Raw genomic sequence first — 27,661 nt, forward strand, 5'->3', positions numbered from 1 at the left:
TGTGGGTAAATTAAGTGCGAACACTGTGACATAAACATGTTGCATTGTGGTCTACGGCGCTGCCTGAAGTGTACATATGAGTAGACTTGTTTCCACAGTCAGAATCTGTACAAATAAACTTCCCTCGCCCACTTGATTAAGTTGAACGCACTTCAAAATGGCTGCGGGGGGAAGTGCTTAGGGAAGTTTGTGAGTGTGTGTATAAAAGTGGAGTTAAACGCAGCCCTGGAGACAGTAAATGAAGAAATGACTTCACCTCGCCATATCAAACAGTTACTGGCCTTTACGTTCGAAATATAAATTGATCTGAAATGTGTTTACCTGGTGATCCTGCGAGCTTCCATAAAGCTGGGCGAGTCTCTCCGTCTCTTCCGGATGGGAGAATAACTGCGTGAGCGGCGGCGAGCTCTTTCCGCATCCGAGTGATGAGGGCTGTCTCTCTCCCTGCAGACAGACAGAAACGAGAGATCTGTGTGGGTGTGCATGCTGGGATTGAGAGGATTTGGCCTTGACAGCGTGAAGACAGTCTGTTTATCAGAGCATGTGTGTGTCTGCGTCCTTCAGATGACTGGATTTATTTGATTCTCTGCATTTGGGCACAAGCTACAGGAAGATCGCTTGATGTGGAAACAGCTCTGACTTTTATTTCAAATATATATTTGTGTAATAAATACTACTGGAATAATTAAGTGTTTTCGAAAGAAGACTATTCTGCTCACCAAGACTGCATTTATTTGATCTAAAATACAGTAAAAATGTGAAATATTATTACTATGTAAAATAACTGTTTTCTATGTGAATATATAGTAACGTGTAATTTATTCCTGTGATCAAATCTGAATTTTCAGCATCATTACTCCAGGCTTCAGTGTCACATGATCCTTCAGAAATCATTCTGATATGATGATTTGTTGCAATTATTATTGGTGCTCAATTATTAAAAAATGTTTTTTATTATTATGTTGAAAAATCTGACGAATATAAAGTTCAAAAGAAGAGCATTTATGTGAAATCTTTTGCAACATTATAAATGTCTTTGCTTTGCTAATTCAATCTGTCCTTGTTGAATAAAAGTATTAATTTCTTTCTGAATCTTGCTTACCTCAAACTTTTGAATGGTAGCGTATCATCATTTCTACAAGAATATGAAGCAGCACAACTGTTTTCAACATTGATAATAATCAGAAATGTTTCTTAAACAGCAAATCATAATATTAGCATAATTTCTGAAGGAAAATTTATTTTAAATCCTTAATATTTTAGGGATCAGTCTGGTCTTGTTTTAAGCATAACTCAAAATGTATTGTGATTCATTGCAGACATTGTTTTAAAGAGGTCATGACATGGATTTTTTTCATTACTTTAATATGTTCCTTGAGGTTCACTTATAATGTTAATAAAGTTACACAAAAACAAATTTATATGTGGAAAAACGATTATTTTCAACCTTCATTCTGACCAGGGTTGGGCAAAAATACATCAAAATGTATTTTAAAATAAAATACCAAATACGTCAATTTTAAATGTATCAAAATAAACTACTATATTTTTGTATTTTTAAAAATACTAAAAAATACTTTTACAAGGGAGCATAAAATTTCTTCGCAAACCTTCCATCAATTGGCCTATGTGATCGATCCCTTCACCATTACACTGACTCAGTTAATTAAGTAAACAATGTTTAATAGCAACAGCTTTTTGTCAATCAATAAATCTGACATGCAACCAGTTAAAGGATTTTTGGATTAAAATATATATATATTAAAAAAAACACTAGAACAATGTTATATATTTTGTTGACTTGTGTATTTACATTATCCCAAATGTTTCCAAGAATGTTTAAATCCAGAGAAATATGCAATTTTAACCAGGAAACGTCACCTATCAATGACATCATACCAGCGTTACCCTCGATTTCCGGTTTTATTTTGTAGAAACCATGGAAACACCAAATATTTTCCTCATCTGTCTTATAAAACATATTATATGATTCCACAAAATCAAGGATAAGCGACTGAATAAGAGACCTCTAGCGGCGAAAATTTACATATTGTGGATTTAACAGATCAAATATTCACATATCTCTGTGATCTTCCAGATGAAGGTTAGTTTTAAAGTAACCAGAAGTTTAATTTTAAACAGTTTGCGAATGACTTATAATTGTATCCTAATTTAGTTACTTGGTGTTTGGTAATGAAGGGCCTACTTTGCCTCAGCAACACTGACTCAATGACAAACAAGTCATTCATAAGAAGACAACTGATGGCTCCTGTATTCATAGCAAGTAGTTTATAACTAAATCAACTGATTGCTAATCATAGACATAGGGGGCTGCTGCTCGGTGTAATAGTTTTCAAGAACATTATGTAAATTGGTAAATCATTTAGCCTATAGGCTACTAAAAAGAACACCAAAACTTAACATCTGTTCTGAACTCAACAAGTCTGGGCAAATTGAGTAGGCACCAATCAGAGGCTGCATTTTTATGATGTCATCATGGAGACTTCTCACAAAGTATTTTACAGTATTTTAAAACTACAAAAATATAAAACACTAAAGTATTTTGATACAAAATACAAAGCCATTTTCATCAACCTGATCAAATACAAATTACAAAATACTATTTTGTATTTGAAATACGTATTTGAAATACATGTATCATAAATACTGCCCATCCTTGATTCTGACCCTCTGTCTGAAATTACCCTTTTTTAAGGCATGGCTCCTTTAAGGGTTGTCAGTAAACGCCCTCTGTTATGATTGGCTAATGTCATTCATCGATGTCTTGCTCTTGAGGCGGGCATATGCAAATGAATTTGCCCTTGTGATATCACAGATCCCGCAATATGCCATTTTTGGAGCTTGATTAAATAAATGCTTTGTTTAAAATGAGGAGGATGTTTTAAGATCTGAAACTTGCAGGATGATCTAATGGTCAAAAGATAAAGACAATTCTGATCATGTCATGAGCCCTGGAGGGAGCTGACATGCTGGTTGCGACATCACACTTATCTCATGAATATTAATGAGTTATGAACATTTGTTAGTGTGTACAGTACCTTGAGTTGTTCTGGCGGGCGTGTGGGGATTTGTTCTTGCTGGATCCGCATTCTCTAGAATGAGCTCGTGACGACGACCTCCCGCTGCTCCAGGAGCTGCTCCGCTGCCGGGCCGTCCCGTGACTTTTGCTCTTCTTCTTCTTGGACGTGTGTTTGTGCCGGCCCGGCGACACAGAGGAACTCCGGTGGCGGTTTTGAGCGCGTCCGCGATGGTGCCGCTTAGACGAATGAGAGCCTTTCGTTCTGTGTGAGGATACAGGAATAGACGGGAGAAATGGAGCTTGATATCCTTGGTGTTTATACATTGCTTTTTCATAGCTCAAGGGATTTCTCAGTTTTGGTTCAATTAGGTATCTACTGTAGATGTTACTCCTACACTTACCAAAATTGACATAGTACAGAGCATGTGGATAGCAGCTCAGATGAAGCAGATTTAAGTATTTAAATGCAGAGATTTAAGCCAGAAAGTTCATACAATCAAATAAATCGTACTTCTTCTGATTCTTGGCTTTAGCGTGCGGCTCATGCTGGGAGTCGCTGCTGTGCGCCGGCGAGCGAGACGTCTTCTCTCGAACCCTCGGCCTCCCGCTGCGTCTCCCTGATGACTCTGAGAGCGGTTTGCCCGTCGCCGGTCTGTCGTCTCCACAGCCGTCCTCTCCCGTCTGGGCCGCGGGTCCTGCGGGGCTCTTGGGAAGGCCGGAGTGATGTTTAGCGCCTCTCAGATGAGGCGACGCGTGCGTCTGAGCGCTCGAGGGAGACGGAGCCAGAGATCGAAGCTTCTGTAGATGAATTATAACCAACAAACCAAAGGGGGAAAAGAAATAAATGTGAAAAAAAACAAACAAACAAACAAACAAACAAACAGAAAGAGAACAGTGAAATTAGACTCTTTTTCCTCCTGGGTGAAAGAGCGTTATCGTGTACTTGCCAAAAAAATATCTAAAAGAAAGTGCTAGGATTGTTCTCTGGCTTATAGACAGTCCTCTATTGTGCAGCGCATGCAATACTCGGCATGCAAAACCATAATGATTTGAAAAGAATAGTCCCGAAAAAGAAAATCGAAACAAAGAAGGGAGAGAGAGGGAAAAAAATATATGCGAAACTGTGAAAGAAAATAAGTTCAGAGAGAATATAAAGAGCGACAGAGACTGGAATATATACAGTAGAAGAGAAAGAGGACTTTTTCAATTTCAGAAAGAGCTACAAACAAAAAGGTGAAAAATAAAACTAGAAAATTAAAATAGACAACTTGACGGAACATCACAGAAATGGAAGGAACGAAATAAAGAGTCACAAGAATAGATTCAATCGAATTAGAAAACAATTGGTCTTCTACTCAATAGAACTTGCTTGTGGATTTGTTTTGTCCTGCAGACAATTGCTGAGATGTGAACAGCGACCCATTTCCTGTTTTAATAGCTTTTTTAAATGGTTATTCTGTTTTTCAACTCCCTTTTGGTTAACATCCACTTACCAATAAAGTGGTATTCCCTCCTTTAGTAGGTAAGGTATGAAGAGAAGGGAAAAGTGGGGCAACATAAGTGCATCATTAGATTCACAAAATGCAAGAGAAAAAGACACAACACCCTTCCCTGGATAGTGAGTATGAAACAATGCATGAAAATCAAACCAAAGAGAGAAAAACACACACAAAAGAAATCAAATTCAAACGATTTCACAGTGTGTGGGCTGGGAGACGAACACTTTGAGTGCATTTCATCGCTGCGATTTTAAAACTTCAAGAGTGACTGTATTGTGTAATGAATGAATGCTCTCGCTTCACCAGTTTCTCAGTAAAAAAAAACCTTTGACTGAATGTGCTTTACGGGTTATCCATCAAGTTCAATTAAAGACCCCATGAAATGGCTCAATGAGCTGTTATTTCTGATTACCATGATTAACATTTTTATGGTGCAAAAAAGATATATTATTTAAATTGAAATGTATTCTACATCATGCATACATAATATTTATTACTGTACAATTTGTGGATAAAGGGATAGTTCACCAAAAAATGAAAATTCTGTCATCATTTACTCACCCTCATGTCAACTTAAACCTGTAAGACTTTTGTTCATCTTCAGAACACAAATGAAGATATTTTTAATGAAATCTGAGAGCTTCATTGACAGCAAAGAAACTACCACTTTGACGCTTCAAAAAGTCCATAAAGAGATCGTAAAACGAATCAATTTGAATTGAGCAGTTTAGTCCAAATTTACTAAAGATACTCGATCGAGAACTAGTGAGGTTCATTCTGGTGTTACACAGCACGTTTGAGCTTCTATAAGAACCAATGAGGTTCATTCTCGTGTTACGCAGTACGTTTGAGCTTCTATAAGAACCAATGAGGTTCATTCTTGTGTTACGCAGCACGTTTGAGCTTCAGCAAGAACCAATGAGGTTCATTCTGGTGTTACGCAGCACGTTTGAGCTTCTGCAAGAACCAATGAGGTTCATTCTGGTGTTACGTAGCACGTTTGAGCTTCTGCAAGAACCAATGAGGTTCATTCTGGTGTTACACAGCACGTTTGAGCTTCCGCAAGAACCAATGAGGTTCATTCTGGTGTTACGCAGCACGTTTGAGCTTCTATAAGAACCAATGAGGTTCATTCTGGTGTTACGCAGCACGTTTGAGCTTCTATAAGAACCAATGAGGTTCATTCTGGTGTTACACAGCACGTTTGAGCTTCCGCAAGAACCAATGAGGTTCATTCTCGTGTTACACAGCACGTTTGAGCTTCCGCAAGAACCAATGAGGTTCTTTCTGGTGTTACGCAGCACGTTTGAGCTTCTATAAGAACCATTGAGGTTCATTCTCGTGTTACGCAGCACGTTTGAGCTTCTATAAGAACCAATGAGGTTCATTCTGGTGTTACGCAGCACGTTTGAGCTTCTATAAGAACCAATGAGGTTCTTTCTGGTGTTACGCAGCACGTTTGAGCTTCTATAAGAACCAATGAGGTTCATTCTCGTGTTACGCAGCACGTTTGAGCTTCTATAAGAACCAATGAGGTTCATTCTGGTGTTACGCAGCACGTTTGAGCTTCTATAAGAACCAATGAGGTTCTTTCTGGTGTTACGCAGCACGTTTGAGCTTCTATAAGAACCAATGAGGTTCATTCTCGTGTTACACAGCACGTTTGAGCTTCTATAAGAACCATTGAGGTTCATTCTCGTGTTACACAGCACGTTTGAGCTTCCGCAAGAACCAATGAGGTTCTTTCTGGTGTTACGCAGCACGTTTGAGCTTCTATAAGAACCAATGAGGTTCTTTCTGGTGTTACGCAGCACGTTTGAGCTTCTATAAGAACCATTGAGGTTCATTCTCGTGTTACACAGCACGTTTGAGCTTCCGCAAGAACCAATGAGGTTCTTTCTGGTGTTACGCAGCACGTTTGAGCTTCTATAAGAACCAATGAGGTTCTTTCTGGTGTTACGCAGCACGTTTGAGCTTCTATAAGAACCATTGAGGTTCATTCTCGTGTTACACAGCACGTTTGAGCTTCCGCAAGAACCAATGAGGTTCATTCTCGTGTTACACAGCACGTTTGAGCTTCTATAAGAACCAATGAGGTTCATTCTTGTGTTACACAGCACGTTTGAGCTTCCGCAAGAACCAATGAGGTTCATTCTCGTGTTACACAGCACGTTTGAGCTTCTATAAGAACCAATGAGGTTCATTCTTGTGTTACGCAGCACGTTTGAGCTTCAGCAAGAACCAATTTAGTTTGTTCTCGCACAGATTTGTTCTCAGATGAGCTTCTGTTTTTGCTGGTCATTGTTTAATTGTGAATAAGAGACTAAATTCAATCTGTTCATCATATAAAGTGGACTAATCTGCTCAATTCCTTTAGATTAGTTTTACGATCTCATTATGAACTTTTTGAAGCGTCAGAGTGGTAGTTGTGTAGCTGTCATTGGAGGGGCAGAAATTGTAGTAGTACACTAGTATATAAATAAACTCAAAGCCACACATGTTAAATAAAAGCTACAAAACTTTGATTTGGATTTCATGGGGTCTTTAAAAAAGACTTCACAGCACCCCAAGACTGAAATTTGGCTAAAATATTATACATGAGCAAAGAAATGTCTCTGTGTTAAACTACTCATCCATCTGTTTCTTTAATCACAATGCTGTAGATTAAAACAGGAACATTATAATGATAATTATTAGCATCAAAAGGAAGTGGATTTCTGACCTCAGACACTAACTTAACCAAACAAATCCTTATAATACCATATATATATATCTATATGTATATATATCGGATGAAAAAAAAAAAAATAACACAGCTGAGCGTAAACCTCAAATACTTCAGAAGCAGCCCTTATGTAACAAAAAAAAAATAAAAAGAAAGAAAAATAAAAGAGGGAAAGTGACCAAATCATATGACACGTACCATTTCACCAAAGACAAAAGGAATGCGACACAGACAGGAAATGCATTCTACCGAATAATAATAATAATAATAATAATTATAAAAAACAAAACGCAGACAAGAGATGGACCTGTGGGGAGGACAGTGTACTGAAGACTGAAGCATGAAAGCAAAGGTAGATATCAGATAGAAAAAAAAAAGAAAGAAAGGGCGAAATAGAGAATGAAAGGAGAGCAAACAGTTCTAAAAGGAAAACAATGAAACCCGCCAACCTTTGGTTTTCCTCAGATAAACAAATAGAAAAAGAGAGAGAGACACTGATGTCAAGCTAGGGTGCTTGTCACATTCTCCACGTGCGTAGGCAGAGCGTTACCTACCTTCCGCTTCAATCAGTGACACGTATGCAATATCAACAAAACAAAGGAAGAAAAAGGAAAAACAAAAAGGAGAAAGGAAAATTCTCCGCAGCGAAATGGGAAAAAGACAATGAATTCTTTTAGTATCCAGGCTAAGATAATTGATCCACAGACTAAGGAGACAATTCCAACAAAACCAAGGCAAAAAAAAAAAAAAAAAAAAAAGAGTGGACATACAAAAAAGAAGAAGAAAAAAACAAAAAAACGAATTTGAGACAAAAACCCGAAACCAAACAAACTGAGAAATCAATCAGAATTAAGAAACTCCCAAAGCAATCTGTCTTTTTCGCTTGGACACATGTGCAGCCACATTCTATCGTATGACAAGATCTCAACAAATCGAATTTGCTAGAAGGAACGTAAATATTGATGGCCATGCATGCGGAATGTGGTTTCATGGGGAAAGAGAAAGCATGTCGGGACAACGGACAGCACAGATGGACGGGTGAAGGGAGAGGGGTGTTGGGTGGAGGGTGGTCACTTCTAGGATGGAGAACTAACATCTCAAAGGGACCCCAGTCACGTTCGTCATTGGTCTGCGCAATAAGAATTTAGTATATTTGCTCTCAGCAATTGTCAAGAGTCTTTCAGCAAAGATGCCACATTGGGTTAGGAAGAGTTCAGAGACTCGTGAATCCAAATGGCTTGGGTCCCTTTTAGTGCAACAACTTTACTAAATGACTTTTTTAATCGGCCTATTTACAGTAGTTTGCTGTTGGCTAATGTTTACCGAGCGTCCGTTTGTCCCTGTCAAACATCTAGACAAACATTACACCACTCAAATGTTGACAGGAAGGAAACAAACAGCTAGATACACTATAAATATATCAAGTGCTACTGAAATATACAAGTGAGCATTAGAAACCATGTCAATGAAAACCGTCTGAAATCACCAATGGCGCTGAACCGGCTCTTGTGTCAGTAGAGAGGTTTGTCAGCCAAAGGAGAGAATTCATGAATCTGTAGCTTGTTTGACCACAGATGTGAACCGATAACTAGATGCTGCAAACCGCACACTGGTTTGGATTTTTAGGAAAATCGGAGGGAATGTTGCAGAATTACACTTTCTGAAAGCATAATCAAATTAGCATCTGGTCTAATTACCACAATGCATCAGCATGTACACCATTTTGGAAAGGTCAGTGTGAACAAACGGAGCTTCTGTCAGCTGCTGCAGTGATGCAATGACTTCACCAATCAGTGATTGGTTCCTTTATTTAGAAGGCAGGGCTTATTCCATCATATTTCTCCCATTCATAAGTAATATGAGTGCACCGTCTTTGTATATCTAAAGTCTTTGATATGAATCATCAGGTGCATTTTGCAAATTTTATTTTCACAAAATTTGCTTGGTCTTAAAATGCCATACAAATATGCATATTGCAGATAATATAAAACTAAAAAAAAATGAAACAAAACAAGTATTGGTAAAACACCTGTATATGGTAATAATAATCATCATCATAGAGCTCTGACTGCTTCAAATTAAAGCTTTAACGTCATAAATAAATACAATGAACAAATATATATTTTTTAGATATTACACATAAAACAACTTTTGTACAATAAACCAAAAAGGTAATTGTGACTTTTTTCTCACAACTATGACTTTTTTTCCTCAAAATTCTGAATTTTTATCTCACAATTCTGATTTTTTTCTCACAATTCTGACTTTTTCTCGCAATTGCGACTTTTTTCTCACAAAATTGTGACTTTTTATCTCACAATTCAGATGGTTTTCTCACAATTGCGACTTTTTCTCACAATACTGACTTTTTATCCGCAACTATGATGCAACTTTTTTCCCTCAAAACTGAATTTTTCTCACAATTCTGACTTTTTTTTCTTACAATTCTGACTTTTTTCTCACAATTCTTACTTTTTTTTCTTACAATTGTGACTTTTTTCTCACAATTCTGACTTTTTCTCACAATTGCGACTTCCTCACAATTCTGACTTTTTTTTCTTACAATTCTGACTTTTTTCTCACAATTCTGAATTTTTTTTCTTACAATTCTGACTTTTTTCTCACAATTCTGACTTTTTCTCACAATTGCGACTTCCTCACAATTCTGACTTTTTTTTCGTACAATTCTGACTTTTTTTCTCACAATTCTTACTTTTTTTTCTTACAATTGTGACTTTTTTCTCACAATTCTGACTTTTTGTTCACGGAATTGCGACTTTTTCTCACAATTGCAACTTTTTCTCACAATACTGACTTTTTATCTCACAATTCAGATTTTTTTCTCACAATTCTGACTTTTTTCTCACAATTCTTACTTTTTCTCGCAATTGCGACTTTTTTCTCACAATTGCGACTTTTTATCTCACAATTCAGATTTTTTTCTCACAATTGCAAGTTTCTGACCTATTTCCTCAGAATAAGCTCGCAATTATGAGTTATAAATTCTGAGACTGAAAAAAGACTGACTTTTTTCTCAGAATTGCCTGACTTTATAACTCACTTTATAACTAACTTGCAATTGCAAGTTTATATTTTGTTTATACTCAGAATTGTGAGATAAAAAGTCGCAATTACCTTTTTTATTTTATATTCAGTGGCGGAAACACACTTCGATAGATAACAGAACATATAAGTGACACACTCTATGAACTGGGATGAATTATTGAAAACAGTGAAATAAAATGAAATATGACCTATAATGTTCCCAACATGTCCTCCAACCAATACGCCCATATAGGTCATTTGTCACTTCCCTTAAATACAACCCATAGGAATAACAACCCATTTTAATGCATTGGACCCTTTTATCTGCATCATATTTCGGGTTTTGTGTAGCTCAATTGGTAGAGCATTGCAATATACAACAATATGTGATCATGCGATCGTGGGTTCGATCCCAGCGTACGCATGTGCTCATAAAGTGTATGTGCACTATAAATCACTAAAGGTAGGTTTAGGGTTGGGGTAGGTGTAGTCGTTAATAAACAATGAGTTTTGCTAAATGGAAAAGGACAAATGGTGGGTAAGGGGCAGTGTAAAAAGTCCACACATTGCATTTAAATGAACACGCATTTTGATTTGTAACGACAGCCATACGTCATTTCATGACGACAGACGTAACACGACACTCATTCTTTTTACACCAGCTAGAGGGCGCATGACTTTAAAACATAAATATAGGTCGTAATAAGATGCTTGAAAAGGTGCTTTTGGAGGAGGACAGTCTCTCTATAATCCATTGACCTTTCCAAGATGGTGGTGCTGATGACGTATCCGGATCAGCCAAACGCAGCATCCACAGATTTCTTATCTGTGATTGTACCATTCAGACTCATTCATCCTCTCAGCAGAACCAGGAATGACAGCTGATTGGCTAAAAGCGTCTGAGGGATTGGTCAATGAAAACCATCAGTTTATGATTTATAATTCTTCACCTTACATTAAAGAATATGATCATTACAGGGGCAATATTATTGCAGGGTCACAGATCATCGGCTCTTTGAACACCTGATACACATCTGGAAAAGGGTGGCTACGGTAAAACTGAGCAGAAAATATGAGTTTCAACTGTATTGACAAGAAAAGACATACCCATTTAATCTACTCGATCCAGTTCCAAATCATATGAGTGCTTTTTACACAAACAAGACAGAAAAGTTTGGGCATTTATTCGTGGGAAGAGATCATGTGAATTCACAGAGGACAAGAAATCAACAAAACAGAGGGATGAATTGAGCAAATGAAAGAGAAAAAGAGCATGAGAACTTCTGAAAAACTGCATGCAAACCGTCCCAGATAAGTGTGACCGCAGCAATTCCTCAAACACGGGTCAGAGTTTAGCTAAATAAATAATGCCTTGTGGCTGGATTTGATATTGATACAAAATATGTCATGCATATTTAAATGAAGTTGTTGTCATTATTTTCAGCACAAATGCAATTAATCTGGTGCAGTTACTATATAAAAGATCTTATCTTAGTGAATTCCCCCCTCGGTGTCCTTGAATATATTGCTTTGAAATTTTGTGGGATACAATAAAAACTACAAGATAAGAAAAACCTACAAACAAATATGTGTTTTATACCTGTAGCTCAGATTTAAATATTAAAAATATCGGTAACACTTTACAATAAGATCAAATGTGTTTAGTTAACATGAACTAAAAATGAACAATATTATATTTTAAATCATCTTTGTTGATGTTATATTTATTGTTTGTTCATGTTAGTTCAGTACACACACAGAACAAAATTGGGTGTAGGAACTGTTTTCACTCAGAAATGCTAGTAAATTTCACCCACAATTATAAAGAAATGTGAAAGTTTCAAGTAGAAATAATAGACTGAAACTTGTAACATTTATTCCAATAATCTTTGTTTTATTTACAACTCCGAAAAATATTGTTTTTTACACTGCAGTGCATTAACTAATGCTTCAACAATTGATTTTAAGAATGAATTAGTAAATGTTGAAATTAGCATGAACTACTGTGAATTTAATAAATGTTGTGGAAGTATTGTTCATTGTTAGCTCTACTAATTTAGTTAACTAACAGGGGCTTTCGCAGCGGGTAGTCTTCCTGGTTGCACCGCCATCACTTACGTCCTGCTGCTCTGGTTGTTTTGCGGGACTTTTATTTTGACGGCGCTGAGAATGGCTTAGCCACTCACATTCTCCATCTTCATTACTTTACAATCTGACAAAAAGATAAAGCTACAAGACTGTGAACTTAACGGCTTTAGTGAGGGAAAGAACTACAATCCCATAAAGCATTGCAAACAGCATAAATGAATTAAAAACAACGGAGAAATGTAAAACTATTCGTTAACAAATGTTGATTATATGTATAAAAACAACTTATTTTAAGTTCACTGCAAAATATGCATGCATATACAAATATTTAAGTATTTTGAGAATGTAGTGAGAATGGAGTGGGCGGAGCTAAAGAGCTCTTTTGGCACGTTTTGCTCTGATTGGTGGAGTTTTCTCACAGCATCATGGGTAATGTAGTTTTTCACCGCAAATTGCACTGTTAAACATGAATATTTTAAAAATGGGTTAGAAATAATGCGGGTTGAAGCAAATAGCATTGATTAGCAACCTTCACTCTAAAATGCTGGGTTAAAAACAACCCAAGTTGGGTTGAAAATTAACAAACCCAGCAGTTGGGTTAAATGTTTGCCCACCGTGCTGGTCAGTTTTATTTAACTCAACTATCGTTTAAAAATTACTATATGTCTGGTTTAAAATGATCCCAAAATAGGTTGGAAATTAAAAATCAGACAAATAATTACTAGAGGAAACAATAATAATCAAAAGGTGAACATAAGCAATTTAAGAAATGTCATTAAACATATTAATAAATGTTCATTTCCATCATACTTTGGGTTCATTTTAAGCAAGCAATACAGTCATTTTCAAACAATGGTTGAGTTAAATAAAACTACCCAGCAAGTTTGGTCAAACATTTAACCCAACCACTGGGTTTGTCCATTTTCAACCCAACTTGGGCTGTTTTTAACCCAATTTCCCTGTGGAGTAAATGAATAGAAAAAATACTTCCAGAACGGGACTGTTGCATGGGACCCTACTCTGAAGTAGGAGCTAATTTAGTTCCCCAAATGGCATTCCTAACTAAAATCGTTCCCTGTTCCTGTGGTGTGAACATGCCAAAAAGCGAGTACTTTAGCTATTAGCTATAGGAACTATGAAAAGTTTCCTCTGATGCGAAAGCCCCTAATGTTGACAAATGAAACCTTAATGTAAAGTGTCACCAAAATATCTGATCAACGTGCTTTCATAAATGTCTTTCTCATGGGATGTTATCCAACACCAGCCATTGAGTTATTGGCGATAGACGCTTTATGTAAATCAATAGCATGTCGAAAGATGCCCTAACTGTTAACTTGTGTCTTGGGGTGGCGGATGGAGCTGGTGCGTCCATGAAAACCCACATGTTGCACAGTGTTTAGTTTTCAAAAAGATCCTGTCGACCCTCAACATTTCCATTCATTCTCTTTCTAGAACTGAAAAAGTCAACATGGCTCGTACGTGAAATAAAGCATGACATTATTACAGTGATGGACATCTGCCTCGACAAAACAAAAACCCTTCCCAACAAACACAGAAATGGCTTGAGAACAGAAAAACTCACAAAATGGAGCCAAAGAGGGAAAAGAGATATATAGAGTCAGCTCACACAGATATGACTGAATCAGGTGGACGAGGTGTGTGTGTGTGTGTGTGTGTGTGTGTGGGATTATTTGTCTAACGGCCGAAAACAGATGGAGGTAAAGTAGAGGAGACTACATACATCGTTCGCTTTATTCGCCTCCGTGTGATTGGCTCCAGAGTCTTTGCCATTGCGGACACGGACGCTGTGGTTCCCGTTCTGCCACGTGATTGGCTGGTCAGCGCTGGGGGACAGCGGTGGGCTGTGGGCGGTGTGACTTCCTTCCTGTTTGTGCCTGTCGTTCTTGCACTTTGCATTTGATCTGAGAGGTCAGAGTGAAGACAGATTGAGTTTAGGGTTGGAAGAGAGCACCTCCAACATTAAGCTTTTCTGTCATTTTGATTCATTCTCTTTCTGTGATGAAAGAGCTGACTAATACCACATTACCACAGTCTTATTGTAGTAACTATGGTATTTTGGCAAAAACTATGTTCACCCTGGTAAATGTTTGTTAGGGGAGATGTGTTGGAGGGGCTGTGAAATGGAGATAAGAGGCACCTGCTGGGTGATTTGGAGAGGCTGGCGGTGGAGGAGACGGAGCCACTGCGGGAACTACAGCAGCTGCCTCTGTGCTGAGAACTCCTGCTGGGAGATTCGACTGAACACCTGCGGGAAACACACAAACACACATCACACACTCACACACTCCAGCCACAGCGCTTCATACACTCTCACGGTAATGCTCTCATAAACAGTCCATGCATATGGCTTACATGAAATTGTAAGCGTTATGGGTGGTTGCCAGGGTGTTGCTATGCAGTTGCTAAAATGTTTCGACTGGTTGTCAGTGCAATGCTAGTTGGTTGCTAGGGTGTTCTAGATGGTTACTAGGGTGTTGTGGGTGGTTGTCAGGGTGTTGCTATGCAGTTACTAAAACGTTTTGACTTGTTATCAGAGCTTTGCTAGGTGGTTGCCAGGGTGTTCTATCTAGATGGTTACTAGGGTGTTGTGGGTGGTCGCCAGAGTACTGCTATGCAGTTGCTAAAATGTTTCGACTGGTTTTCAGTGCATTGTTAGGCGGTTGCTTGGGTGTTCTAGATGTTACTGGTGGTTGCCAGGGTGTTCTATCTAGATGGTTACTAGGGAGTTGTGGGTGGTTGCCAGGGTGTTGCCATGCAGTTGCTAAAATGTTTTGACTGGGTGTCAGAGCTTTGCTAGGTGTTTGCCAGGGTGTTCTATCTAGATGGTTACTAGGGTGTTGTGGGTGGTCACCAGGGTACTGCTATGCAGTCGCTAAAATGTTCCAACTGATTTTTAGTGCATTGTTAGGTGGTTGCTTGGGTGTTCTAGATGTTATTGGTAGTTGCCAGGGTGTTACTATGCAGTTGCTAAAATAGTTTGACTTGTTGTCAGAGCATTGCTAGTTGGTTGCTAGGGTGTTCTATCTAGATGTTACTAGGGTGTTGTGGGTGATTGCCAGGGTGTTTCTATGCAGTTGCTAAAATGCTTCGACTGGTTGTCAGTGCATTGTTAGGTGGTTGCTAGGGTGTTCTAGATGATTACTAGGGTGTTGTGGGTAGTTGTCAGGGTGTTGCTATGCAGTTGCTAAAATGTTTTGACTGGCTGTCAATGCATTGCTAGTTGTTTGCTAGGGTGTTCTATCTAGATGGTTACTAGGGTGTTGTGGGTGGTTGCCAGGGTGTTGCCATGCAGTTGCTAAACTGATTTGACTGGGTGTCAGTGCATTGCTTAATGGTTGCTATGGGTGTTCTAAATGGTTACTAGGGTGTTGTGAGTGGTTGCCAGGGTGTTGCCATGTTTTGACTGGTTATCAGGGCATTGCTAGTTGGTTGCTAGGATGGTTTAGATAGTTACCAGGATGTGATTAATGGTTGCCAGGGTGTTGCTATGCATTTGCTAAAACATTTCAACTGGGTGTCAATGCATTGCTAAGTGGTTGCTATGGGTGTTCTAGATGGTTACTAGGGTGTTGTGGCTGGTTGCCAGGGTGTTGCTATGCAGTTGCTAAAATGTTTAGAGTGGTTGTCAGTGCTAGGCAGTTGCTAAAGTATTCTAGATGGTTGCAAGGTGCCTGCTTACTATCCCAATTCAAAAATTACAACTCTGATTGATTAGAAAAGTAATAAAATTAATTGATAAAACTCTGTAATGGCATTGAGGCATTGTAATACTAAACATTTGATCATTTTAGAAAAGTAAACAGCAGAACAAACATCACTCACCTCTTCTTCTGTTTGTTCTTGTCTTTGTGTTTGATTTTGGGGCTACCAGATCTGAAAGGAGAAAACAAACATGAACTGAATACAGGAGAGGAGTATAAAAGCCTTAAATTCAAGTGTGATCGAAGGGTTTATATCAGTCTGATGCAAGAAAACTCTCTATATTTGTGATTACAAGGTGCCAGCTGCACCAGTAAGCACTTGAAAGAAATAATCATTGGATGACGCAATGTTTACCAGGTTATTGGTACTGAATATGTTGTTTGAGAGACACTTAGTAAACCAGATGTCCATGAGCAAAACTGTATATTCTGCCTTGTTTTCTGAGTTATGTCTGTGAAATGATCAATACTTATTACATTTCTGCTATTTTCTTCAGTGCTGTCTGAACATCTTTTCAGAGAATGACAGACTAGTATCGTATTGAATGAGTGTTTTATAGGCCAGTCTACCAATTGTATCATCGATTCATCAAACAGCACATATAAGCAAAATGAACTGTGGCTGGTTACTTCACATGTCAATAGACGGCTCTAAGTGGATGTCAGCTTTGGAAGACTAATAAGAGTCCAAAACAGTTTCCAAATCATAATATCTATTCTAAAGCATCTCATATTAGCTCAGTGTTTACCTGTGTCTCCTCTTCCTCCTTGAGCCAGATGTGGACCTGAGACAGAGGGATTAGATATTAGATTGTGATCATCAGCTGTTTACATCAGTGGATTTTGTAGTGCATCTGTTTTAACAGCTTATGCCTTATATTTGCAAGATTTGGGGTTCATTTGGGTGATTTAAAACACCATATAAACCACGGTTTCACCTTTAAATGATTTTGCTCAATTCATACTGAAAGGAGAAATACCTGATTTTATTTCTATGCTCAATTTCTAACTCTCTATCACACCTTTGCCCTTGTACGCAGTCTGACAGTACTGAAGCTGCTGTGATAAGACATCTACACAAGAATCCACCATGTTTTCCTAGTGTATATACTATTATATAAATCTGACAGAACTGACAAGCATCTTTCAGTCCTGTCATGCTCTTCTGATATGGGAAAAGCGCAGAAGGGCAGTAAAGCCGTCAGGGTAACAGGAGATAAATACAAATGATCTGTCCTTTACAGAAGTTTACATGGACTTGCGGAATATGCAGCATGTCAGTAGATACATAAAGTGTGTGATCACAGTATGATCACATGATCTAATTATATATATAGGAATCTGTCAAAAACTTGTTTAAAGGTGCCCTAGAACGCTTTTTCACAAGATGTAATATAAGTCTAAGGTGTCCCCTGAATGTGTCTGTGAAGTTTCAGCTTAAATACCCCATAGATTTTTTTTAATTCAGTTTTTTAACTGCCTATTTTGGGGCATAATTAAATATGTGTCGATTCAGCGCTTCCCCTTTAAATGCTCACGCTCCCTGCCCCCAAGCTTGCGATTCTATAATACATTGCATAAACAAAGTTCACACAGCTGATATAACCCTCAGAATGGATCTTTACAAAGTGTTCGTCATGCAGCATATCAGATCATGTGAGTATAGTATTTATTTGGATGTTTACATTTGATTCTGAATGAGTTTGATAGTGCTCTGTGGCTAAAGCTAACATTACACACTGTTGGAGAGATTTATAAAGAATGAAGTTGTGTTTATGAATTATACAGACTGCAAGTGTTTAATAATGAAAATAACGACGGCTCTTGTCTCCGTGAATACAGTAAGAAATGATGGTAACTTTAACCACATTACCAGTACATCAGCAACATGCTAACGAAACATTTAGAAAGAGAGTTTACAAATATCACTAAAAATATCATGATATCATGGATCATGTCAGTTATTATTGCTCCATCTGCCATTTTTCGCTATTGTTCTTGCTTGCTTACCTAGTCTGATGATTCAGCTGTGCACAGATCCAGACATTAATACTGGCTTGTGTAATGCCTTGAACATGGGCTGGCATATGCAAAATTTGGGGGCGTACATATTAATGATCCCGACTGTTGCATCACAGTCAGTGTTATGTTGAGATTCGCCTGTTCTTCGGAGGTCTTTTGCACAAATCAAATTACATAAGAAGGAGGAAACAATGGAGTTTGAGACTCACTGTATGTCATTTCCATGAACAGAACTGTAATTATTTAACTATGCCGAGGTAAATTCAATTTTAAATTCTAGGGCACCTTTAAAACTAAAAATTTTATTGTCATTTACTAGGCAAATAACTGTTACGATCTCCAGCTGGAGTGCCCTTGATTGCCACCAGAGGGCACTCCAGACTATTGCCACTCTATTAAGGACTTCATCACCCATAACTCTCTGCCTGGTCTAATCATCTATGATTGTTGACAGCTGTGTCTCATTAGCCTGTTTAGCAAACCTGGTTATCTGTCATTCTCTGCGAAGTCTTGTATGTGTTGCTGCTAGTTGTTCCCCATTAAATCCCAACATTATCCCAACAATCCCATATTTGAAGCCATTAAATCCCAACAATAATTATATTGTAGCATTAGAAACACTTCTGTGACTAAAGAACTTACACACATACTGGTGGATTAACCATTACAGAAAAAAAATAATAATAATTTGGTAATCACCAATACTGTTAGTTTAGGGCAGCTGTGGAACAAACCTTACAGTGGGTGGTGTGTGTGTGTATATATATATATATATATATATATATATATATATACTGTATATACACACACCAATCAGGCATAACATTATGACCACCTTCCTAATATTGTGTTAGTTCCCTTTTGCTGCCTAAACAACCCTGACCCTTCGAGGCATGGACTCCACTAGACCCCTGCAGGAGGCCAAGTCAACACCTCAAACTCATTGTTGTGCTCCTCAAACCATTACGGAATCATTTTTGCTTTGTGGCAGGGTGCATTATCCTGCTGAAAGAGGCCACAGCCACCAGGGAATACCATTTACATGAGGTAGGTGGGACATGTCAAAGTAACATCCACATGGATGGCGAGACCCAAGGTTTCCCAGCAGAACATTGCCCAAAGCACTACCTCTGCCGGCTTGCCTTCTTCCCATAGTACATCCTGGTGTCATGTGTTCCCCAGGTAAGCGACGCACACGCACCCGGCCATCCACGTGATTCATTAGACCAGCCCACCTTCTTCCATTGCTCCGTGGTCCAGTTCTGATGCTCACGTGTCCACTGTTGGCTCTTTCGGCGGTGAACAGGGGTCAGCATGGGCACCCTGACTGGTCTACAGCTATGCATCCCCATACGCAACAAACTATGATGCATTGTGTATTCTGACACCTTTCTATCATAACCAGCATTAACTTCTGGAGCAATTTGAGCTACAGGAGCTCGTCTGTTGGATCGGACCACACGGGCCAGCCTTCGCTCCCCACGTGCATCAATGAGCCTCGGCCGCCCATGACTCTGTCGCCGGTTCACCACTGTTCCTTCCTTGGACCACTTTTGATAGATACTGACCACTGCAGACCGGGAACACCCCACAAGAGCTGCAGTTTTGGAGATGCTCTGACCCAGTCGTCTAGCCATCACAATTTGGTCCTTGTCAAACTCACTCAAATCCTTACGCTTGCCCATTTTTCCTGCTTCTAACACATCAACTTTGAGGACAAAATGTTTACTTGCTGCCTAATATATCCACCCACTAACAGGTGCCGTGATGAAGAGTGTTATTCACTTCAGCTGTCAGTGCTCATAATATTATGCCTGATTGGTGTGTGTATACATACATATATATATATATATATATATATATATATATATATATATATATATATATATATATATATATATATATATATATATATATATATATTTAAATTTTTATATTTACAGGCATGATCCACAATCCAACAAAAATTGCATAAAGGTAAAACTGAATAAACACTATATCAGAAACTATATCAGTCTGTGGGCCGGAAATTCAGAATTTAAATTATTCATTCACCAGATGCTTTTATCCACAGTGACTGACATGACATACCAGCTTTACGTTTTATCAGTGTGCTCCCTGGGAATTGAACACATGACCTTGGCATTGCTGTTGCTGTGCTCTACCAGTCAAGCTACAGGATCTCTCTGTCAAGACCACTACACAGAGAATCATATAGCATGATCAAAATAAACTGCTATGTGAAAATCCACCTTATGAATTTTAATAGTGTAGAGGTCATGACAAGAGGAAACTCAGAAGAAACCTGCATAGTGATACACAGATACAGGCGGACAGACAGGAAGCACAAGGGAATCATTTTGGGAAAGGATCACCGTTTTCCTCGAGATGCTGTGCAGGTGAAATCAGGGATGAAGCGTAATAATAAAAAGACAGAGACCAGAGCATCTAAAATGCTGACACATTTAATTAAAAAAAACTAAAATAATTAGGACATTTTTAAGGCTTCAAAGGCACAAAATACTATAGATGTTTCTGACATAATATCATGAATATTTTATGAATGTGGAAAGGTGTTTGTGTAAAGCACGCTTTTATTGTACGTGCCTATTTTTGGAGTTTGAGTTTAGTTTCTCTAGTCCTTGATGTTTCTGGTCAAAATACAAATGCTGATAATAAAATATTAACAAGAACAGTTTAAGTCTGCCCAAGATGCTCTTCAAAGAGCCTTTTATTCTGTCAAAAATAAAATCTTGAGGCTGTGTTATGATTATAATAAAAGTACCATCTAAAGTACACAGTATATACTTGTATAAAAAAAATATTTTGGCTAATGTAGTATTGGTATTTGTATGGTATGAATATGGAAAATTTGCATACTGCACATAGTATACATACTACATTCCTTGTAGGAGTGTGCTATTCTGAACATTCCCTAAAGGCAATGACTCTGAATATTGACAGGAAGATCAGTGTTAATTGATCGTTGAATGATGTACACCTGATGGTGTGAATGGTGTGAATGAATAATCAACACACGCGCACACACACACAAACACACACACACTCACCTGTCTCTTTTGTGTTTCTTTCCGCTTTTCTTCCTCTTGTCTCTGCGGGTGGGAGAAGGACTGTCAGCTCTGTGGGTGACACAAAGACAACAAGAATACTAATGAATGAAATATCACTCAAGCAATACCATCATGTTTTTCCATTTTAGAATAGAAATGAATAGAAATAAAATAGAAAATGGCTCATTGGCAAAAAATAATTACATTTATTTTATATCTTCTTGACCTTTTTTTCTCTTGCATTTTAGCGTTTCTTGCTACAGTACGTCAAGCATTACTAGAACTACTGCTTAGAGTTAAAGGTGTGTTCAAATCACTAAAGCTGCATTTCCACTTCAGGAACTTTCCCCAGGAACTAGGGACTTTGGGGTGGTACTTCGGGTGTGTTTCGACTGCAGGGACCAGGGTCTAAATGAAGTTTCGGGCAAAAAATTCCCCCTCAGAAAGTCCCTGCTCTCGAGGTAGTACTTTTTCAAAGTTCAGGAACTTTCGGGGGTGGGACTTGGGCACTGAACATGCTGTTTGGTTGAGTTCACACAGCATTTTGATTGGTTGATTCCACGCAGCATTTTATTTCAACCACCATTATTTAAAGTCTGTTGTGGTGACTGCAGTAAGAGTTGTTTGCTATTCGAATCAACAATGGAGTTTAAAAAATACAGCCGATAGGCTGACGATGGGGTTCAGGGTTTATTAATCATATATGTGTAGGACGAAATCCAACGGGAACTGGAAATTCACACACAGTCCTACGTCACTGGACTAATTTGCCTAATCTTCATGGTACTTTAGACTGTGATGGAAGCGCAGACAGCAACAGGTCTGGGGGGAAAAAGTTCCTGGGAAAAAAGGCAATTTTAGTGGAAACGCGGCTTAACTCCCAAGTATTACATTGCAACTTTTAGCTCAAAATGAGTCATGTAAGAGATCACACTAGAAGCTGATTTTAAAGTTGCATCGTTGGGTACAGTATTCCCGGGTTCGAGTCCCGCTTAGAGCGAGGGGTTATATTGGTGCCATGACCCGGATGGGAGTGAGCGTAATGGACATGGGCTGGTATGAGCTGTGCGTGTAAACCTTACTCCCCTGATCTCAAGGAGCATGCAAGAGACTGTCTTTAGCCTCCTTGTTAGAGCGCCTGACTCCCATGCCAGCGGACCCTGGTTCAAGTCCCACACAGAGCGGGGAAAGTAGACTTTACATATGCATACAGAACATTTGCATAGTATTTACTCGCACAGATCTTACTAGCTGAGCTCCGTTACATATGCACAGTATATTGGCTGCCGGGTGAACTGACTTTGCTGTACAATATTGCAGTAAGCCACAGAAAGCAAACTGACCGACTGTGTCTTCTTGCCTTCTTCTTTTTCCTCTTCTTTGGCCGAGGGGAAGGCGAACTGCTGGATTTCCTTTTGGATCTTGAAGACAAGAAATGGAGTAGAAGGGGGGAAATGCAGTGCAGGCTATACAGTGCTGGGAAATGTGATTAACGTTTTCCATTAGGTTACTCTTAATATAAGTAATTAATTCTGTTACATCTTTACATCTTTTTGGAAAAGTAGGTACAGTGCCTATTGAAAATCATCATACCCCTTTTGAAATAGTTACTTTATTTGTCGTACAGCCTGAAATCAAAACCTATTTGATTAAAAAAAACCTTTTCCAGCTTTATTTACAAATTTTGCCTTACAAAAAAAAAAGAAAAGAAAAAGGCAACAGTTTTCAAAATTAAAATAACAGGGTTGGAAAAGTCATCAGTCCCCTGATTTAACAGTTCATAGAGCCGTCTTTTGCTTCAATTACAGGCAATAATCTCTTTGGATATGTCTGTACTAGCTTTGCACACCTAGATTGGGGAATATTTGTCAAGTCCATCCACAGATTTTCTATGGGATTTAAGTCAGTGCTTTGACTTGGCCACTCAAGGACATTCACCTTCCTATCCTTAAGCCATTGCGTTGTTCTTTTGGAGGTATGTTTAGGATCATTGTTGTGTTGGAAGAAGAATGACCTGCCCATCTTCAGCTGTCTAGCAGAGAGACGCAGGTTTTCCTCAAGAATTTGGATATACATGGCAGCATCCATTTTCCCTTCAATCCTGACCAATCGCCCAGTCCCCACTGAAGAGAAACATCCCCATAACATAATGCTGCCACCACTATGAGGAAGTATTGGTGTGTTTTAAGTGGTGCGGTGTGTTTGCTTTTCACCAAACATAGTGCTTTGAGTTCAGCCCAAAAAGGTCAATTTCGGTCTTATCAGACCGTAGGAACTTTTGCCAGATGTCATCAGAGTCTTCCAGGTGTGTTTTTGCATAGCGCAAACAAGACTGAGTGTGGCACTTCTTCAGGAAAGGCTTCTGTCTTGCTACCCTGCCATACAGACCAGCTTTGTGTGAAGCTTGTGAGATTGTTGTCACATGTACAGACTGACCAGTCCCAGCCATTAAGCCTTGTAAGTCCTTCAAAGTTGCCTTTGGCCTCTTTGTAGTTTCTCTGATGTCCTCCTGGCTCGGTCATCCAGTTTTGACAGATGACCTGATCTAGTTAATGTGTTTGTGGTGTGATATGCTTTCCACTTCTTAATGATGCTCTGGACAGTACTCAGAGGGATAGCTAAAGCCTTTGAAATGTTTTTGTGGCCTTCTCCTAACTTGTGCCTTTCTACATCTTTATCCCAGAGGCCTTTTGAGAGCACTTTCCCAATCATGGTGAATTATTTGCAGTACCATGCACTATTAACAGTGAAATCTTCTATAGGCACTGTACATCTAGTCTATCTGTAGTCTAGTTATTTTGCATTATAGTGCATAAAGGTTTTTATTGAGGAAAATTAAGGATTTTTTATTATTATTTGTTCATATTTTTAATAGTAATAATCATATTTAATCCATCAGTTTCACTTTAGGAGCATCTTGTACTAAATATAAACATGTTCACATGCATCTAAGAGTTGTTCTGTAAAAAGCTAGCAACTGTAACCAAGAAGAGCTGAGTTTAGTAAAGGATCAATAATGCTTAATACAATAATAACCTCCACAAGAATTTCCGTGTGTGTGTGTGTAGGTGATTCTCTCTCTGCTTTTTACCTGGAGTCATCGTAGGCAGTTGTCTCTTGCTCGTAATATTCTCCATCCCAGTTGTAGTGTTCCTCATAGCCGTCAATGTACGGAGCGTTTTCCACATGATCTTCATCCTCGTGAGGAAGCAGCCTGACCCTGTGCATGCATAAAGGTCAAAGGTCATGGCCTGCGTTGGTCAAAAATGCAGAAATAAGCTATTCTGGACCATTCTTGCTGTCTCCTGCATGTTTCTCAGATGTTTCTCCTGTGAAAATACTCCATGATCTCATTTGTCTCCTGTAGTCTCAATCTGTGCTCAGATTTGAAAGCATGAAATTTATAACTCTACACTCTAATGCACTTCAAGTCTTAAATCATTTTTATCTTTCTTAAGAGATTTACTAAACATCTGAGACAAAGTTAAGCAATGAAAGAGCAACCTCTGAGCAATAACGTTTTCCTCTGGATGACATCAACATCTATTTATTTACCCTACCAATAGTTTCAAAACAAATATAAAACGATTATTTCTCAGAGCCAGAATAAAGGTGATAATACAATGTGATAATGAGTGTGTCAAAATTCCTGGCAAGATAGTAACAGAGAACTTTTTTTTCTGTCTTTTTATAATCTCTTTCTTCATTATAAACTCTTTACCTATCCTCATTATCCTTCGTAAGACATGTGTGAATTAGCATTTCTCCTAAAAGTGATCTTATCTAAAGCTGTAATGATCAGTGGTAAATGTCACCATCCTGCTTCTGCAAAAGTGTAAACAGACAGAATAGTGTGTGTGTGTGTGTGTGTGTGTGTGTGTGTGTGAGTGCGTGCACGCTATGTCCACAGAGATGCTATGCTGTAATGTTACCTCTGTAAGTCTCTAATAATTCAGTGCATATTTAAATGAATTTTCTTGACTTTGTGTGAACATATGATCATAGCTTCTTCAGAGACTTTACTTTATCTGTCACACCTAAATACAAGAACATCATCAATACAGTGAATAATGATAAATAAATGACCACTCTAATCTAAGTGCACATTATACTGAACATGAAGGAATGTCACACATCCACTTTGAGAACTCTTTCAGAACTGATAGCAGAACATTAGAGTATTATGATGAGAAAAGAAGATTTTATTACAGAATAGAAGGGTCCTGTGTGGCACAGAAGGGTTAAATGTCAACATAAGAGTACTATGATGCAACAGAAGGGTTAAATGAAACCATAAGGGTACTGTGATGAAACAAGGGTTAAATGACCACATACTGTAAGGGTCCTATGACGGAACAGAAGGGTCAAAGGGTTAGTTCACCCAAAAATTCTGTCATTAATTACTCACTCTCATGATGTTCCACACCAGTAAGATCTTCATTCATCTTCGGAACACAAATTAAGATATTTTTGATCAAATCCGATGGCTCAGAGAGGCCTCCATTGCCAGCAAGACAATTAACACTTTTAATGCCGGGAAATGTACTAAAGACATATTTAAAACAGTCCACGTGACTACAGTGGTTCAACCTTAATGTTAAGAAGCGATGAGAATACTTTTTGTGTGGAAAAAACAAAAACAAAATAACGACTCAACGATATCTAGTGATGAGCGATTTAAAAAAAATGCTTCATGAAGCTTCGAAGCTTTACGAATCTTTTGTTTTGAATCAGTGGTTCAGAGCGAGTATCAAACTGCCAAAGTCACGTGATTTCAGTAAACGAGGCTTCGTTACAACATAACAAAATCATTTTGAAATTTCAATGGTTCACGAGACTTTGGCAGTTTGATACACGCTCCGAACCACTGATTCGAAAACAAAAGTTTCACAAAGCTTCATGAAGCAGTGTTTTGAAATCGCCCATCACTAGATATTGTTGAATAAAGCCGTTATTTGGCGCACAAAAAGTATTCTTGGCTGAACCACTGTAGTCACATGAACTGTTTTAAATATGTCTTTAGTAGCTTTCTTTAGTGTTAATTATCTTGCTGTCAATGCAGGCCTCACTAAACCATCAGATTTTATCAAAAATATCTTAATTTGTGTTCTGAAGATGAACGAAAGTCTTACGGGTGTGGAACGACATGAGGGTGAGTAATTAATGACAGAATATTCATTTTTGGGTGAACTAACCCTTTAAATGTCAACGTAAGGGTTCTGTGATGGAACAGAATGGTTAAATGACAATATAAGGGTCCTATGAGGGAACAGAAGGTTTCTAGGAAAGGGCAGAAATGTTCTGTTGATGGATCTATAATGGCTCAGGCTCTGAGTTCTTGTGGATAGGACAGTAAGAGCAGGAGGATGAAAAGGCATTTTTATTAGATTGGAGTCTCTGGGTGAAGGAGGTGATGTACGGTCACAGAGGTTTCCTCTAGGCCGTGCTAAGGCATTAACACAGGGTCATCTGTGATCTGTAGAGAGTGTTAAATCATGATCCTCTCCTCCTGCACCTGATAAAGGACCTGCACCCACAAGCTAAGAAATGTATATGTGTACGGCTGGCTATGTTTATGAAACAAACACGCATTGCAGCATGTTTTATTTTTAAACATAAATTATATGACTTCACATGTAAGCCAAGATTATGCCCGAAAATACTTCTTATTATGTTAGTTTATTCTCTATGGCAGCATAAGATTATAAAATATGCATCTAATGTGCATCATTTTGATTCACCAGAGCTAAAAATGCTTTCAGTATTCAGCGAAAGAAATATGACATTCTGTCCAAACGTACTTTATCACTTGAACACTTGATCATATTGTAATTTTCACTTCTAAACTAGTAGGAACTTCCCAGAGATTGAATGCACGCACAAACTGTCCTCACTCAGGTAGTGTTGGGAAGTCAGATTCATTTCAGTGAATCAGTTCGTTCAGACAGTTCATGCAGTGCAAATGAATCAGAAAGAATGGATGATGAGCATTTTACTTCATCTATTGAAATATTTAGCTAAATGGTAATATAAATTAGCGTGCTTCCAGTTTCAGTAATTGCATTTAATGCACATTTATATATTAAGCATGCAATATCTGTTCACTGTTATGGATGGTTCCTATCAGTGCTGCTCTGTATTATCATTAATCACAGTAATACAGTGTCACACAGAAACGCTATACGATACTGTCTCTACAGGAAACACGCTTGATTCAATTACATCTGGAAAATAAGATCAGAGCGGATCAATCGTTTGCTCATTTACTGACAAATATCAGCGTGTGTGTGATTGACTCACGGTGGACGCGGGTGCAAGCCTTCTCGAGTTATCACACCCTCTTTCTCCATCAGCATCTGCCGAAACGTTTCAACCTTCTGCCGGATTTCTTCTTCGGAATATCTACAGATGAAGATGAGGACGGTCAGTTAAAATGCAACAATCTCCGC

The 27,661-nt window shown here is 38.4% G+C and overlaps 1 protein-coding gene across 2 annotated transcripts in view; it reads right to left on the reverse strand.

Moving 5' to 3' along the window:
- Positions 1-27,661, reverse strand: part of srrm3 (serine/arginine repetitive matrix 3) — a 109,340-nt gene that overhangs the window by 6,250 nt on the left and 75,429 nt on the right. For both annotated transcript variants that reach the window (XM_048186828.1, XM_048186827.1), the window contains 11 exons: positions 27,513-27,614; positions 24,304-24,432; positions 22,556-22,633; positions 21,213-21,281; positions 16,869-16,904; positions 16,241-16,291; positions 14,556-14,663; positions 14,139-14,319; positions 3,552-3,838; positions 3,060-3,302; positions 322-444 (listed from right to left, as the gene is read on the reverse strand). In XM_048186828.1, coding sequence (XP_048042785.1) covers positions 322-444; positions 3,060-3,302; positions 3,552-3,838; positions 14,139-14,319; positions 14,556-14,663; positions 16,241-16,291; positions 16,869-16,904; positions 21,213-21,281; positions 22,556-22,633; positions 24,304-24,432; positions 27,513-27,614 — 1,407 coding nt within the window. The remainder of the gene's footprint in view (positions 1-321; positions 445-3,059; positions 3,303-3,551; positions 3,839-14,138; positions 14,320-14,555; positions 14,664-16,240; positions 16,292-16,868; positions 16,905-21,212; positions 21,282-22,555; positions 22,634-24,303; positions 24,433-27,512; positions 27,615-27,661) is intronic.

This window comes from Megalobrama amblycephala, linkage group LG4 (assembly GCF_018812025.1).
Source record: "Megalobrama amblycephala isolate DHTTF-2021 linkage group LG4, ASM1881202v1, whole genome shotgun sequence".
In the NCBI taxonomy this organism is placed as follows: Eukaryota; Metazoa; Chordata; class Actinopteri; order Cypriniformes; family Xenocyprididae; genus Megalobrama; species Megalobrama amblycephala.